General features: G+C 54.5%; 3 protein-coding genes across 4 annotated transcripts in view; 2 read left to right on the plus strand and 1 right to left on the minus strand.

The window, feature by feature from the left end:
* Window positions 1-9,177, plus strand: part of NRBP1 (nuclear receptor binding protein 1) — a 35,380-nt gene extending 26,203 nt beyond the window's left edge. The window contains exons 8-18 of one of the 2 annotated variants that reach the window (XM_057386025.1): window positions 3,701-3,784; window positions 4,018-4,076; window positions 5,191-5,289; window positions 5,363-5,495; window positions 5,795-5,897; window positions 7,514-7,564; window positions 7,654-7,789; window positions 7,874-7,927; window positions 8,294-8,357; window positions 8,460-8,515; window positions 8,718-9,176. In XM_057386025.1, coding sequence (XP_057242008.1) covers window positions 3,701-3,784; window positions 4,018-4,076; window positions 5,191-5,289; window positions 5,363-5,495; window positions 5,795-5,897; window positions 7,514-7,564; window positions 7,654-7,789; window positions 7,874-7,927; window positions 8,294-8,357; window positions 8,460-8,515; window positions 8,718-8,816 — 938 coding nt within the window. In that variant the 3' untranslated portion in view covers window positions 8,817-9,176. Of the gene's footprint in view, window positions 1-3,700; window positions 3,785-4,017; window positions 4,077-5,190; window positions 5,290-5,362; window positions 5,496-5,794; window positions 5,898-7,513; window positions 7,565-7,653; window positions 7,790-7,873; window positions 7,928-8,293; window positions 8,358-8,459; window positions 8,516-8,717 lie in introns of both variants that reach the window. The other variant, XM_057386026.1, reaches the window with a different exon arrangement.
* A 426-nt stretch (window positions 9,178-9,603) lies between these two features.
* Window positions 9,604-12,157, plus strand: KRTCAP3 (keratinocyte associated protein 3). Its single transcript, XM_057386027.1, has 6 exons — window positions 9,604-9,861; window positions 9,930-9,989; window positions 10,657-10,857; window positions 11,099-11,233; window positions 11,536-11,627; window positions 11,797-12,157. Exons 1-5 carry the CDS (start codon window positions 9,652-9,654, stop codon window positions 11,617-11,619), a joined length of 690 nt encoding a protein of 229 aa, XP_057242010.1. The 5' UTR covers window positions 9,604-9,651; the 3' UTR covers window positions 11,620-11,627; window positions 11,797-12,157.
* A 262-nt stretch (window positions 12,158-12,419) lies between these two features.
* IFT172 (intraflagellar transport 172) overlaps window positions 12,420-14,051 on the minus strand; it is a 37,148-nt gene continuing 35,516 nt past the window's right edge. The window contains exons 45-47 of the mRNA XM_057386020.1: window positions 13,760-13,913; window positions 12,814-12,902; window positions 12,420-12,576 (exon numbers count right to left, since the gene is read on the minus strand). Coding sequence (XP_057242003.1) covers window positions 12,487-12,576; window positions 12,814-12,902; window positions 13,760-13,913 — 333 coding nt within the window. The 3' untranslated portion in view covers window positions 12,420-12,486. The remainder of the gene's footprint in view (window positions 12,577-12,813; window positions 12,903-13,759; window positions 13,914-14,051) is intronic.

Raw genomic sequence — 14,051 nt, forward strand, 5'->3', positions numbered from 1 at the left:
GTGGGCAGGATGGTGGAACAGGCTGTCTTTCCTGCTTGCAAGGCAGAAGTTCTGAAAGCAGAACAAAGGCAGGTATGAGATGGACACCACACAAGAGGGATATATCCTCGGCAGCATGGAGTGTTGCAGAGCAGGGGACCRTGCTAAGGCTGTCATGGGGACAACAGGGAAGGAATGCCACCATTGCCTCCTTGGCTGGCACTGSTAACAGCCAGTGGGCATGCAAGCTGTCCATTTACTCTGCCCCACTCTTTGCATGTCCTTGAGGGTTTGAGAAGTCTGAGCAGCTACAGCATGTTCCTGTAGAAATGCTGATTGTCTTTTGATGCTTTTGTTGTCAGATTGAGTTCAGCTTGTCAAAGGCAGGTTGCTTGTCCTACTCTCTGCTGTGCAACACATCTCTTCCTATCACCTGCCTTGCTCAGATACTGTGTCTGGCTGAACTTTTTTCTAAAATTCACTTCTGCTAATTGCCCACCAGACTTGTCAATCCCATGGGACYGTGTATTGTAATCTGCCCCTTGTAGTCACCTTCTTGTAGCTGAGAAAGACGCGTTCATTGTTAATGTTGGTGATCTGACTTTCCTTTGTGGCCTTCATCATTCATTTCCCTTAACATACCTGTCCTCAGCCTTCATCCATCCAGTTTGAGAATATAGGAACARGTGGCAGACAGCAGCTGTGAGTCAGGCAGGTGAGCTTGTGTCAGAGTTAACTTTTGGTGTGTGTTCCTATCTCGTACATTTGGGAGGTTGATTTAAAATGTAGACTCCGGTGAAGATCTCAAGCCCSTGTCAGTGCTGAGTAGCCCATGCACCAAGGTACCTGCAACAGTGACCAGACCAAACACAAAATTTCTTTTCTTAGCACCTGAAATCCTGTCAGGGTTGTAACAGCGCTTCTGCCTGCTGTGTTGAACACATCTGCAGGGAGTTTTTCAGAGTAGACCTCAGCAGCAGATTGTGCTGTCAGTGATGCATAAAGCAGGGCTGTGTCTGGCAGGGCTGTCCCTGCTTAGCTCTGGGACACACGGAAGATTCTGGGGCTCTGATGTCATTGYCCCTGTGCTGCCTTGGCTCTGCAATAGCACAGAGAGGTGACACCTGTGGCTTCAGCCAAGCTGCACATGAGCTGGGACAGAAACAGCTGGAACAGGCAGATTCCTGCCAAGTTCTGATCAAACCCAGCTGCAGAGCCAGTCTGTGCAACAGTGATGGAAAAACGCTCCAGTGGGACTCAGCAAGTTAGGAGGCACAAGGACTAGGGTACCAGAGGGTGCAAGTCCCTGGCTGACCCACAGCAGCAAATTCAGAGCTGCCTGTGTGTCAGCTCTGTGCCTCTGAGGTGAAGGTTCCCACAGACAGTGCCTGGTTCTTTGCAGAAATGCTGGTGCCCCTGCAGAAGGTCTGTAGGACCTGGATACAGAGGAGCTCATTATCCAGACTGGCTGGACCTCATTAGGGATGCTATRGATGGAGGCTGGGCTGGGCTTGCACTCTGCCTGCCTGTCTGGTATGGGAGCATGTCAGCTGTCACAACTGAGGTTTCTGTTGATAATCTGTTCTGTGATTGATTACTGCTTCATCCCYGTCCCTAAATGGTCTCAGGAGCCAAGAGCACAGTTCCCAGGYAGTGGACTGGCCCTTGCCATCCAACATGTGGTCATAACAGGATTTAAAGACACACYGGAAAGTGAAGCTGATCACAACATTGTGTGGAAGGTGACTTTATCATTGACTGATTCTACTCCCTATTTGGCAGGACCAGGTTGGTGAGGTTTTGGTTCCTGTTTCCTCTTACAATGCGTTGTACTGATAAGAAAGGCAGAACAAATAGAAGACTTAAAACCTGAAGTTATTTTCTCTCCCCTGACTGTTGAGTTCTCCACCAGGAGTATCTGTGCCATGCCTGCAGTAGCTGCAGGTTTAGCAGATATCACGAACATCTGAATGGTAGTTCCTGTACACTGCATTGGGCACAGAGACATCCAGGATCCCATAAACAACCATATAAATCTGATGTTAGAAGAGAAGGGTTTCTGAAGCTTTAAATAGTCTCTTTAGAAGGCCTGGTATGAGAACCCAGCATGCTGGACAAACTGCAGGTGCTTTACTCTGTGTCGAGTGTGGCGCTGGATGATGACAGTGCTGGGGCTSAGGGGTTGGCTCCAGCAGCACAGGAATACATCCAGTCTAGTGCAGAGGACTGGACAAACTCCAGTTRTAACTGACTCATCAGTGCAAAATACAAAGGTGCATGGAAGTGCAGAGGTTATCATTTGTGTACTGAGGAGGGTCAGGCATTTGCTGGCTCCTCAAGGGAGGCTTCAAGCCACTTGTCGTATGGGGGATGTTGAGATTCTTTGGGGCAGAATCCTCAGTAGAGAGAACTGGTGTGATGGTGCATAGGCCTGGCCAGACCTTGTCTAAAGCAATCACTTACACTGGGAAGAGAGAACAGGTCTTGGGAGAAAGACAGACAAAGAACATAGCTTACACTGCTCAGTGATGTGAAAGTGAGATGGTCTGGTGATGTCTGGGAACAGGTGAGCACTAGGAATGAAGCCATCTTGCTGGACTCTGGGATCAGTGCTAACACAAGGAACAAAAAGCACTTCCTTGTGAATGGTTGGTTGGTAAAGAAGCTTCTAGTGGAGTAAGCTTTGCTTCCAGCACTTGGATTAGATAATATGATTTGGTATGTGCCATGCAGCAAGGCTGAGCTGAGTTACCAAGGGAGATCCTTCTTGTCTGACCAGAGCCCGAAAAAGCTCCTTTGTCTGAGACTGGTAACTAGTCACTCAGATGGGAATCCTCTTTGGTTGGAAAAATACAAGTGGTTTGGCACATCCCATGTCAGCCCACATTGGGCCAGTATAGGCCAGTTGTGATTGTCTGGAAGGGTGACCAGATGGGACACGGGCCTGAGGCTCTGGGACTGGGCACATTCCAGCATGACAGTAGATCTTCAAATGGGTGGTGGCTCTGTGCTTCCTGCCCACCTCACTGTTTCTCCTTGGCAGAGACAGCTGTTTCATTTTGGAGGGTTGTTTTCAGTCTCTGCACAGGTGGTTGCTCCAAAGGCTTATCTTTCATGGGGGTCCATATTTGTGCTCTGCTCATTGTTCTTGTGGCTGCGAGTTATTTCCTCCCCATAGCTCCTAGTGGTTTGTGGAGATGCTGRCTGCTGGGAGGCTTCTGTTGTCTGGGTATCACCACCCCTCCTTCAGCACCTTGACTTCACTGTTGTCTGGAGGTACTTGGGCACCAGGGTCTTCCTGATACGTGGAATAGTCGCCTGGTAGGTCCATCCTCCCAGAACCCCGAGGTGATGACCAATTGCAGTGACCTTGGCATCTCTAGCTGTTCTTCTGGCTGCTGTCCTGGATGAGTTGCTTGTGACAAATCTTGTAAATCTGATGGAAGTGAGGCATTTCAACTTGGAGTCATTCGCAGCTTGTCTTCCTCCCAGTCCGCAGCTGTGGGCTCCAGGTTTGCTGTTGGAGAGTGATGTTAAGCTGCCAGCAATGCAGGAATGTATGGGGCAGGTGACAAGAGATGAGGGCTGTGAAGAGTCACTGTAACTCCACTATTCTGCCCCCTTTGGGCACCAAGGGCCTGGAGTTGCAGGTTTTTCCTGGGATTTCATCAGGTATGGGCTGTGGTTTCATGTATCCTAAGCATTCATGGTTTTCTTCTAGTGGCACCGGACACAATTAACAACCATGTGAAAACCTGTCGTGAGGAGCAGAAGAACCTGCACTTCTTTGCCCCGGAATATGGAGGTATGGTGTGGCTGTGGCTGCGAGCCCGGGGTTTTTTGGCCTTACGGATGCTTTCAAGCTGTTCTGCACCTTGTTCTCAGCTCCAGGCTGTTGACAGATGCCCYATTAATGGTTCTGAGCCAGCTGAAATGCTTCAGCTCCTCTGTCCTTTGGTAGCAGAGGAGGGAGAAGCTRCAGGACTGTCCCAGCCTGGTGCAGAACTGACTGATAACAGTGCTCTTTCTGTGTTACAGAAGTTGCCAATGTAACTACTGCTGTGGACATCTACTCCTTTGGGATGTGTGCACTGGAGGTAAGTGTTGAACTTGAGCTGTGAGACAGAGATGATGAATCTGAGGAAGGAGATAGCTCTGGAAAGGCTGTGGCCATGGGTGGGTTTGCTCAGTGACAAGTGTGTTTTGTTCTCGGAGCCAAGTGCACTTTGCCTTGGAGGGATCCCTATGGAGACTCCCCCAAGTGCCTCAGTAAGAAGTAACTGGCTCAGCGATTTCCAGTTCTTCCCCAAATTCCTAACAGGTGATGAATTACTTTGTGAGTCTTGGCTAGTCCTGAAGTCAGACCCACTGACTGGTAGGAATAGTCACTGCTGCAAAATGTTATGTAATGTCCATGTATGCCCCCAGTGCCTGTTCTTCCTGGGGTGTCTGGAGCAGAGGACAGGTTTAGTCCATCACCTTTTGTGGAGCAGCCTCTGCCCATCTGATAGAGGTGCTGGTTGCAATCGATGTGAGTCTGACGTTGTAGCAGGTTCATGCTTCTTTTGTGCTTGCAATCAGTAGGTCCAACTCCAAATGTGAGTTGTTGTTTAGTAGTATTTTCTGAGAAGAATTGCCAGAAAGAGGTAACGCAAGGTACCCTCAACCTGTGCTGCACATTCTGTAAGTGAAGCAGGAAGAGAACTGTGGAAAGATGCAACTTACAGGAAACAGAACTTAAGATGAATGCAAAGACATTCTCTGCATTCATTTTCCAGCCTTTCCTGTCTGGGAATTAGTGTCTGTAGCCTGTTCTTGATGTGTTGTGTGCTTGCTCTTGTTCTGTGATGGAGCGCTATTCACACAGCCAGAAGGGACACTGTCAGATTCTGGCAATGGTCCAGTCACCGATTCATTATGGAATTATCAAACAGAATGACAGGCCAATGGGTCATGAGGTTCAGAATGGAGACACTTAACTGTCCAGGTTGTTGCTGGCAAAGTTCCCAGGGTTCCTTGGCAGTCTTTTGGGGTACTAGGAGCAAGCTGTCGTAATGAGGCAGTCATTCTCTGTCTCTCCAAACTGCGACCTTAAGTACCCCTAAACAGCTTGACTGTGATGATCTCATGCTTGGCAGTGGTCTCCTTGAGCCTATCTCCCATGCAGTCTGCCATTGCCAGTGGAATCTGATGCTCTGCTCTCTTTTGCAGATGGCAGTGCTGGAGATTCAGGGGAATGGGGAGTCATCGTATGTGCCGCAGGAAGCCATCAACAGTGCCATCCAGCTGCTSGAGGACCCCCTGCAGCGGGTGAGCTGGGTGCTTGGCGCCCTGAATTGCTGTGGTGGCATTTCTTGTTGTCTCACGCAGGTTTTGTCTTTAGGAGTTCATTCAGAAGTGTCTAGAACAGGACCCTGGCAGGCGCCCCACGGCCCGGGAGCTCCTCTTCCACCAGGCGCTGTTTGAGGTGCCATCGCTGAAGCTGTTGGCTGCTCACTGCATCGTTGGGCACCAACGTGAGTACAGAGCCCCGGGAGCCACCTCCCCACACTGGCTGTGCTCTGCAGAGCTTTGCTGAGCTGTCAGTGCTCACCCAGTGAGCTGACACCCTGGAACTGGGCCCTGCTGCTCTAGAGGTACCTGGCTGTCAGATGTGGCTGCAGTTGCCATGGGGCCTGGAGGGCCGTGGTGCCCAGCCTGCTTCAAGAGCATCAGACAGCATGAGGCCTCTGCACGTTCCAGTGCTTTTCTGAAGCTGGAGAGGAACTGCAGTTATTCTAACTTCTTTTTTTTTTTTTTTTTTTTTTTTAAATAGATATGATTCCTGAAAATGCTTTAGAAGAAATGACCAAAAACCTTGACATGAACGCAGTATTGGCAGAGATCAATCACGAGGACAGGGAAGGAGTCAAGATGATGTGAGTCCCCGTGGTGTGCTCRTGGGAGCAGTGCTGGGGCCCTGGAGTGTGCACCATGGGCTGAGACTCTGCCCATCACCTCAGTGTTGGTGTTTCATCACTGACTGGGAGCCAGTGGGAGCTGGTGGAGCTGGAGGTGAAGGAGCAGTCACTGTCTGGGCACACACTTCAGGAAGGGTGATTATTGGGTGGAAGGACACCTTGCACCCGTGTCCTAGGAGCAGATTGTGTGCAGCTGAGATGTGAATTGTTCCCCAGATGGATGGATAGGAAATGAACACACTGTAGTTTGAGCAGTCCCCAGCAAAACATGGATGTACAGTCTGGGGAGGTGCTCTGACCARTCACAGCCTAGCCAGATGGAATTCAGCACTTCAGAGAAAGGGTTCCTCAGTGTTTGCCTCATGGAGCAGCTTATTCCACACTATGCACAAGGAAAGGCACTTGGGGCAGCTGTCAGTGACACACAGCACTGCTTACACTGTATTGGTGGCTCACTAAGGGAGTGACTTCAATATGTGTGGAGCAAGCAGAGTGCCAAAAAGTGATGTACATATTTGATAACAAGGCCTTGGCTAGTGGAGGGATTAGTCTTTCAGCTAAGATGTGAATACTGTTTCTCCAGAGAAGCCTAGGGTGCTACCAGCAGAGCCCAGAGTTGTGGGATGCTCAGGCTGCTGAACAAGAGTAACCAGGGTAACAAGGAAGAACAGCTTCGTCCATTGGAGCAGCTCTCAGAGCTCTAGAGATCCTTCTAAAACCTGATGTTCCAGTTGTCATAGTGGTAGGAAATAGTGGTATGAAATGTTTTTGATGTAGGTTCAAAATGGAGGACAACAAATGAATAGCCAAAGCTGTGCAAGAGAGATCCTTTACATACATAGGATGTCAGTCTCYGCGGGCTTGGCTGTTTGTGGGTGCCAACCTGGAACTCGCTTTTTGGTAGTGCCATATCTCAGAGGTGCTGGAAAAGGAAAAGAAAGAAGCAATGACTTGAAATGTTAGAGAGCCTCATTTCTGGAGGTTCATCAGACTGCCATGCATGCCAAGCTGCCAGAAAAAAATTGTAAATTTTTGTTGAAAACTAATTCTGTGTTAGAGGATAGGATGTCCCAGCTGCTGGGGGTATGAGAAGGGCTGGAGAGTGTTCTGGAAGCTGAGACAGATATGGAATCCACACCAGACTTGTGGGACCGCAAAGCACTTGTGGATATCCTGTCAGGCCTCCAGCAGCTTTGCAGTTCTTTCCTCATCTCTGGAATCCTTCTGAGCAGCCTTAAGACATGTGTTTGTTGCAACCAGGGACCTGGTRTGGCAGGTGTCTGTGAAGCACCTTGCCAGGAACAGTGTCACTGGGCCATCCTCCAAGTAACTCTGCACTGGACAGTTCTGAGGAATGTGACACTGGCTCTGCTGTAACTGCTGCCTCATCCTTAGCTCCTGGGGACAGTTGTGTCCTTAAGGGAAGATTGGAGCTTGTCTCACCTGTGGCTGCTTCTGTCCATGCCCATCCTGCCCATGCGTACAGGACATGGGAATTTAAAACTGCACCCTGAGAGATCCAAGTGGATGATACTGTGAGATGATTTCTCATCTCGGGATGTTTTGTTTTCCAGCTTCTCACAATCTCCAGCACTGGAGCTGGACAAGTTCCTGGAGGATGTGAGGTAAGAGGCATTTTTTAAAAGACACCTTTGTGTGTGAGACTGGAAAAATTTCTGAGAGGTGTAACTCAGGTGCTGCTCCTTCCTTGTAGGAATGGAATCTATCCTCTCACAGCTTTTGGGATGCCACGACCCCAGCAGCCCCAGCAGGTCGTGGTGAAATCTCCCATTGCTCCCCCATCAGTGAAAACCCCAACTCCGGAGCCTGCTGAGGTGGAGACSCGCAAGGTGAGCGCCAGGGGCTTGGTCTCCCTCTCCCATCGCAGCCAGGAATGTGGGGCAGCGGCTCATGGGGTCTGTGATCTGTTCCAGGTGGTGCTGATGCAGTGCAACATTGAGTCCGTGGAGGAGGGCGTGAAGCACCACGTATGTTTGCACATCTGGCTGAGCTGGGGGAGGCTGGGGCAGCGGTGGAGGGCTGGTGGCTCTGATGTGCTGCTGCTGCCTCGGGTAACCCTGCACTGGCACAGCTGCCACTGTCGGGACCCAGAGCCTGATCCAGGCCTGTGCCTGCCATGACCTGGCACCTTGGCCCACCCCCAGGTCCAGTGTTCCAGTGCAGGATGGTGCTGCCAGCTGCAGCTCAGGATAGAACTGGCTGTGTTCTGTTAGACCCCTGCGGGGCTCTGGAGGGGTGGTTCTCATACCCAGGGCAATTTCTGGGGTTGCCTTGGGCTTGCCATGGCACCCTGCAGGACTCCAGTCCCTCATGAGAATTTCTTTGTCCTGCAGCTGACACTGCTGCTAAAACTGGAAGACAAGTTGAATCGACACTTGAGCTGTGACCTGCAGCCCAGTAAGTATCCTCTTTAGCTCTGTACCCTTCTGGCCATGCTGAGCTGCACTGGGGCCAGCAGCATGCTTGGACCAGGGACTGACACCCTTCCTTGTGTTGCAGATGACAACATCCAGGAGCTGGCAGCTGAACTGGTGCAGCTTGGATTCATCAGCGAGGTAAGCAGTGGCTCGGGTAGGGCTATAGACCTGTGTCCCTTTCTCGGAGATCAATGGTTTATGCCAGATCAGCCTTTTGCAGGGGGGKGGGGGGGATGGCAGAGGCAGGAGGTACAAGCCATGTCCCTGCCCTGGGGGTCTCCAGCCATGCTCTCCTTCGAGTGGATGGGGCTTTACCCCTCACTGTCCTTGTTCTCCCCAGGCTGACCAGAGCAGACTCACCTGTTTACTTGAAGAGGCGTTTAGCAAGTTCTACTACACTCGGAATGGAGCCCTGACGGCAGTGACTGTGTCATCTTAGCCCCATGGCTCCCGGGCAGCCAGCGTGGCCTCGCTGCCTGCGACCCGTCTGTGTCTGCCCACCACCGTCGGGCATCCGCAAGACCCCAGCTGCAGTGCTTGGAAGCTCATCCTGCATGTGCGGTGGCTGGGCTCAGCGACAGTCCTCCCTGCCCGCCTTGTAAAGGGGACTTTGCGCATCAGTATTATTTCCAGCCCTGTTTTTGTTGGGATTTGCCAGGTTGTGCTGCAGTGCTGAGGCCTGGCTTGGGGTGTTCTGCAACCCCACTCATGTGCATGGAGTTTGTTCTGTTTGAATTGTACAAAGTGTCTTTTGCACAGCACAGAAATGGGGTTTTTTTTTCCTTTCCTTTTTTTTCTTTTTATTTCTTTTTTTTTTTTTTTTTTTNTTTTTTTTTTTTTTTTTTTTTTTTGTTAATTTAAAGGTAAGCAGGGGCTCACCCCTAAGCCCTGCACCCCTCCGTCACTCCCCCCGTTCCCGGACCGTGGGCCCAGGGGTGGCCGGGCTCGTCCCCCCTCCCCGCTCCCCGGCGCTTGGCTCCCGCCCCGGCTGCACTTTGTTTACTGGTTCGCACCCGCCCGGGGCCGCGGCGAGTGCCGGTCCCGGGCTGCGGCCCCGCGGCCCCTGCAGCCCTCCCGCCCTTCCCGCAGCGGCCTCGGGGCCCGCACCCTTCCCGGCGCGCAGCGGGGCCGAACCGCGGTTCCTGCCTCTCATTTCTATCATTTCCTATTTTTAATAAACTGTTTTGTAAATACGCGAGTGCCGCCTCTTTCCGGGCGGGCCGGGCTGGGGCCGCCCATCCGTGCCCCGGGGYGGGGCGGTGGCGGCGGCGGCCATGGCCTGGGGGCGGCGGCGGCCCGGAGCGCTGGCGGAGCCGCGGCGGCTGATGCGCTCGGGGCTGGGGCTGATCGTGCTGGGCCACGGCAGCCTCGTGCTGGGCGCCATCGTRCACGGCTCCGTCCTGCGCCACGTGGCCGGCGCCCGTCGCGCCGTCACCCCCGAGTACGCGGCGGCCAACGTGGTGTCGGTGTGCTCGGGGCTGCTGGTGAGCACGGGCGGGAGGCGGCGGGTCCTGCCCCGCCCGGGCCCTGCTGAGCGCAGCTCTCCCCACAGAGCATCGCCGCGGGCATCGTCGCCATCCTGGTGTCGCACAACCTGACCCGAGCGGCTCTGGTGAGTGCGGGGCCGAGCGGGCAGGGGACCGTGGCGTGGCTCTGCCTCGGCGGCAGCCGCTCCCCTGGACCTTGACCCCGCGGGCTCCTTCCGCCACGGCGGAGCTGCAGCGCTGCGGTCTCTGTGTGCCGGCGGCCCCGGCAGGGGGGGAGCGGCCCCGGCAGGGTGGGAGCGGCCCCGGGAGGGTGGGAGCGGCCCCGGCAGGGTGAGAGCCGCCCCGGGACGGTGGGAGCGGCCCCGGCAGGGTGAGAGCCGCCCCGGGACGGTGGGAGCGGCGGGGGCACCGTCCGCGGGCAGAAGCGCTTCGGGGGGCGAAGCTGCAGCCGAGTCGGGGGCTCGCAGGGTGGGCGGACACGGCGAGGGGCGCCGGGCTGGGCTGGGCTAGGCTGGGCTGCGGCCGGGGATCCCAGCATTCGGCCCAGCCTGTTGCGCCTGGGTGGGTCTCTCCACGGAGCCCGAGGGAAGGGACGCCCAGCGGTGCCGAGCGCACTGTGGGTGAAGGATGTCAAAAGGTTCGAGAGTCTCACCTGAGAGCAAGGCTGAGCCATCCTGGAAGAAGCAAGAGATGGTGTGTGCTCCCTCCAGCAGCTCTTCAGAGACGTAGGGGCCCGGCCCGAGCGTTTGGCCGAGCTCGTTCCGGTCCCACTCGTATTCTTGCTGCCTGCAGCACTGGACCCTGCTGAGCGTATCCCTGCTGAACTGCCTCCTGTCCACTGCGTGCAGCGTGGGGCTGGCACTGGCCGTGGCCCTCACGGTGCACAGCCGCGGCACACACCTGGTCAGGGGCTGCAACAGCTCTGCGCTGCCTGTGGATGCCCGTGCAGCCATTGCCACTAACGACTGTCCCTTTAACACCACACGCATCTATGTGAGTCTTCAGGGTCACCACACACCCCCATTCCTCCCACGACCCTCTTTCTCTGCTTCCTCTTGTGTTTCTTCTCCTTCTTTCTCCCTCTCTTTGTGTTGTGCACTCACTCTGCCTTTTCCTCCTGCTCCCCYTCTCTCTCCCTCCCCGCTTCTTTTCCCCTGCTCACTGTACAGTGTCTCCTGAGTGTGTTCAGACAGCTGATGCAGTGCCCACGTTCCTCTGCCCACCTGCCCTACAGGACACAGCTCTGGCTCTCTGGTTCCCCTCCTTGCTGCTGGCAGCCGCAGAAGCTGTGCTCTCRGGCAGGTGCTGTTTGGTGGCTCTGGTCTTCCAGGGCATCGGGCCCTGTGCACACAGCTATGGCAAAGAGCAGGTATGCCATTTGAGCCGCTGGGATCTCCCTGTATCTCCCTCATGATTGCTGCCTTTGTGCTGCATTTGGAAGGTGCTGGATTCTGCTGGGAACAAGCAGGCTGTGTGGCAGTGGGAGGGGAGGTATGCTGAGCTAGAGCCAGCCTGGATGCCAGACCGGCATCCTTCCAYGGGAATTTGCAGAGGGACCTTCTTGTTCATCCCCCTGGTAGCCAGACCTGTTCTTTTCTTGTGAGAACACTGCCCATAACATACTTTTGCCACGCTCCACGTCTTTTTGTCCTTTTTTTTTTTTCTCTCTAGCTGGCCAGGCCAGGTACAACGATGGAGAAGCCACCCCGTGAGAGGCAGCAGCTCCTGACAGGACTTGCTGAGTTTCACGCATAACTGGAGAGGTGAGTGCACCACATGGCCATGCTTGGGACAGGGAGGGGCAGGCTCTGCCATGGAAATGGGCCCATGCCCACACCAGTCCCCCAAAACACCCCTTCCAAAGAACATGGCCAGTGTGATGCTAGGCCCTGCAGCACAGCCTGGCACTCACACGTGCTCCTTCACTCCTAGATGGTGCTGTGGGAGTGCTGTGATCCAGCAAGGAGGTGTCACCCCTACTGCAATGTTGGTGTGCCTAAGGTGGGCTGCAGGTGTGGGGGCTCCCAGCTCCACCACCCCCACCTGGGACAGACCCTGCAAGCCAGCAGGTGCCATGGGCCCCAGATCCTCTCCCCTCCTCTCCAGGCCCTTCCTGCTGAAGGCTCTGCTGGTTTCTGTCCAGTCATGGGGGTGGGCAGAGGTGCTGGGGGCATTGCAGGCATGTCAGCTGGCTGTGCCTGTGCTCCAGCATTTCAGGGAACAGAAGGTGAAGAATCCCTGTGGTGTGAACCTCTAGTTTTTTTTTTGAATAAATAAACTTTTCCCTTTCACACTGGCTACTTTGAGTGGCTCTGCCAGGTGAGTGCTGGCTGGGAGCTGGGACCGCCAAGGGAAGGACAGTGCAGCTGCTCTGTGAGTCCCTCTCCATGCCTGCCACTCCCCAGGCACAAGGATGTTGACAGAGCTGTGCTCCCAGTGTGACAGTCACCCATGGATGTGGAAGTTGAGACACGTACAGGGTTTACAGCCCTGTGCCCAACAGCTGCAGATGTTCTGGGCTCAGCTTCCCTTGGAAAACAGGAGCACTGCAGGACTGAGATAACATGTTTATTGAGTGTGGAAGGTGCTAAAGAACAGACCTGAAAGCTGCCACAGTCCTGCTCACTGGAATGAGAAGCTGGTGCTTGGGAGTCCCCCACACCACCGTTGGAGGAACTCGATCACGTCCTGGCCTGCAGGGCTGTGGGATGTCTGCAGAATGAGAGATTCCTTGGCACTGGAAAGGGGCACCCCTGTCCCCTCTGCCCAAAAGCACCTGAGGGCTGGCAGGACTGGGTCTGTTAAATCACTCAGCAGCACTGTCAGGAGAGTTCAATAAACTGCCGTGGGACAGTGGGCATTCTTCACCCAGACAATGCTGTATTGTTAGCACAAGGGGCTGAACCCCACCTGCAGCCTTGTCTCCCTGTCTGTAGGGTTCTGGCTTACCTTGACAGCCATCATGAACTTGTACCACACATCCTTCTTCACTTCTCGGCCTGGCCTCAGCTCTATCTTGTTTCTTAGCACAGGGTATCCTGCAGGCATAAAGTGACCCAATTCAGTACAAGCTGAACCCCACAATGGGSCCCCCTTGGTGCATCCCCACAAGCCACAGAGTCTCTCCACTCCTCGTACAGCTCTGCCCAGACCTCCTCCCAGTCCTACCCTGTGCTGTGCCTGGGGCTGGCCCCACAACACACTGTGTTGGTGGGAATAATGCTGCCTTGGTCTCTAGRAGACCAAAATGAAGTAGGGGTCCCCAGAGTGGTGGGATCAAGTGAAGACAAGGGCTGAACTCAGGCAACAATACCTAAGTGAGTAGGTCCAGTGATGGCACCCGGCTTTTGACTTCCGGAGCCAGAGCCCTGTTCCTGGTGACCCACCCCTGGTCCCCCTTCTCTTAACCTTTTTAAGTCCTGCACTGCAGTCCCATACTGTCTGAAGTGTGCGTGAGAAGGACTGAACTTGCCAGAAGGGACAGCTTTTGTAGAGCAGGGCAGAGCAGGGCCAGGTGCTGCCCATTCACAGCTGTCTGCGATGGCCAGCCTGGAGCCCCAGGCAGAGCTGGGCCAGCCTAAACCATCACCGAAGTCACAGAGTGSCTCTGGGGTCTGTATGGTTCAACTCCCTCCTCAGGCAGTGCCATCCCAGCCTGGGGCTGTGTCTACACACCTTCTGGCTGTCGCTAAGGATGGAGATCCCACAACTTAGGTGCAACCTGTTCCAGTGCTCACTCACCTTCACACTGAAAAAGATTCCTATCTCCTCCAGTCTCTCCACTCCTCTTACAGCACTGCCCCGACCTCCTCCCAGTGTTAACCCTGCAGCATGTTCCCACTCTCCACATGGCTCTGTGTCATCTCTTGTCCCACTGAGCTGGCCTGGAGCTTACCTGTAAGCACGCAGGGCAGGGAGTGCACCCCGGTCCCTGCTGCCACCAGAGAGGCCTCGTAGGTGTCGCGCTCATCCTGGGGCAGCACTTGCTCCAGCCGCTGGTCCATGGACATGGTGAGCACCCAGTCCCTCACCTCCTCCCGCTGCTCCTCCTGGGGACAGAGGCCAGGGGATGGCCTGGAACTGTGATGCTGCTGCGTGGCTGCAGCTGCACAGCACCAGGGAGCACATGGGAGAGGCCAACACGGGTGTGCATGATATGCGCACAACCCGCTTGTTCATGGGGCACT

The sequence above is a fragment of the Malurus melanocephalus genome, unplaced genomic scaffold (assembly GCF_030028575.1).
Source record: "Malurus melanocephalus ecotype Western Australia unplaced genomic scaffold, MMel_1.1 scaffold_901, whole genome shotgun sequence".
Classification (NCBI taxonomy): domain Eukaryota; kingdom Metazoa; phylum Chordata; class Aves; order Passeriformes; family Maluridae; genus Malurus; species Malurus melanocephalus.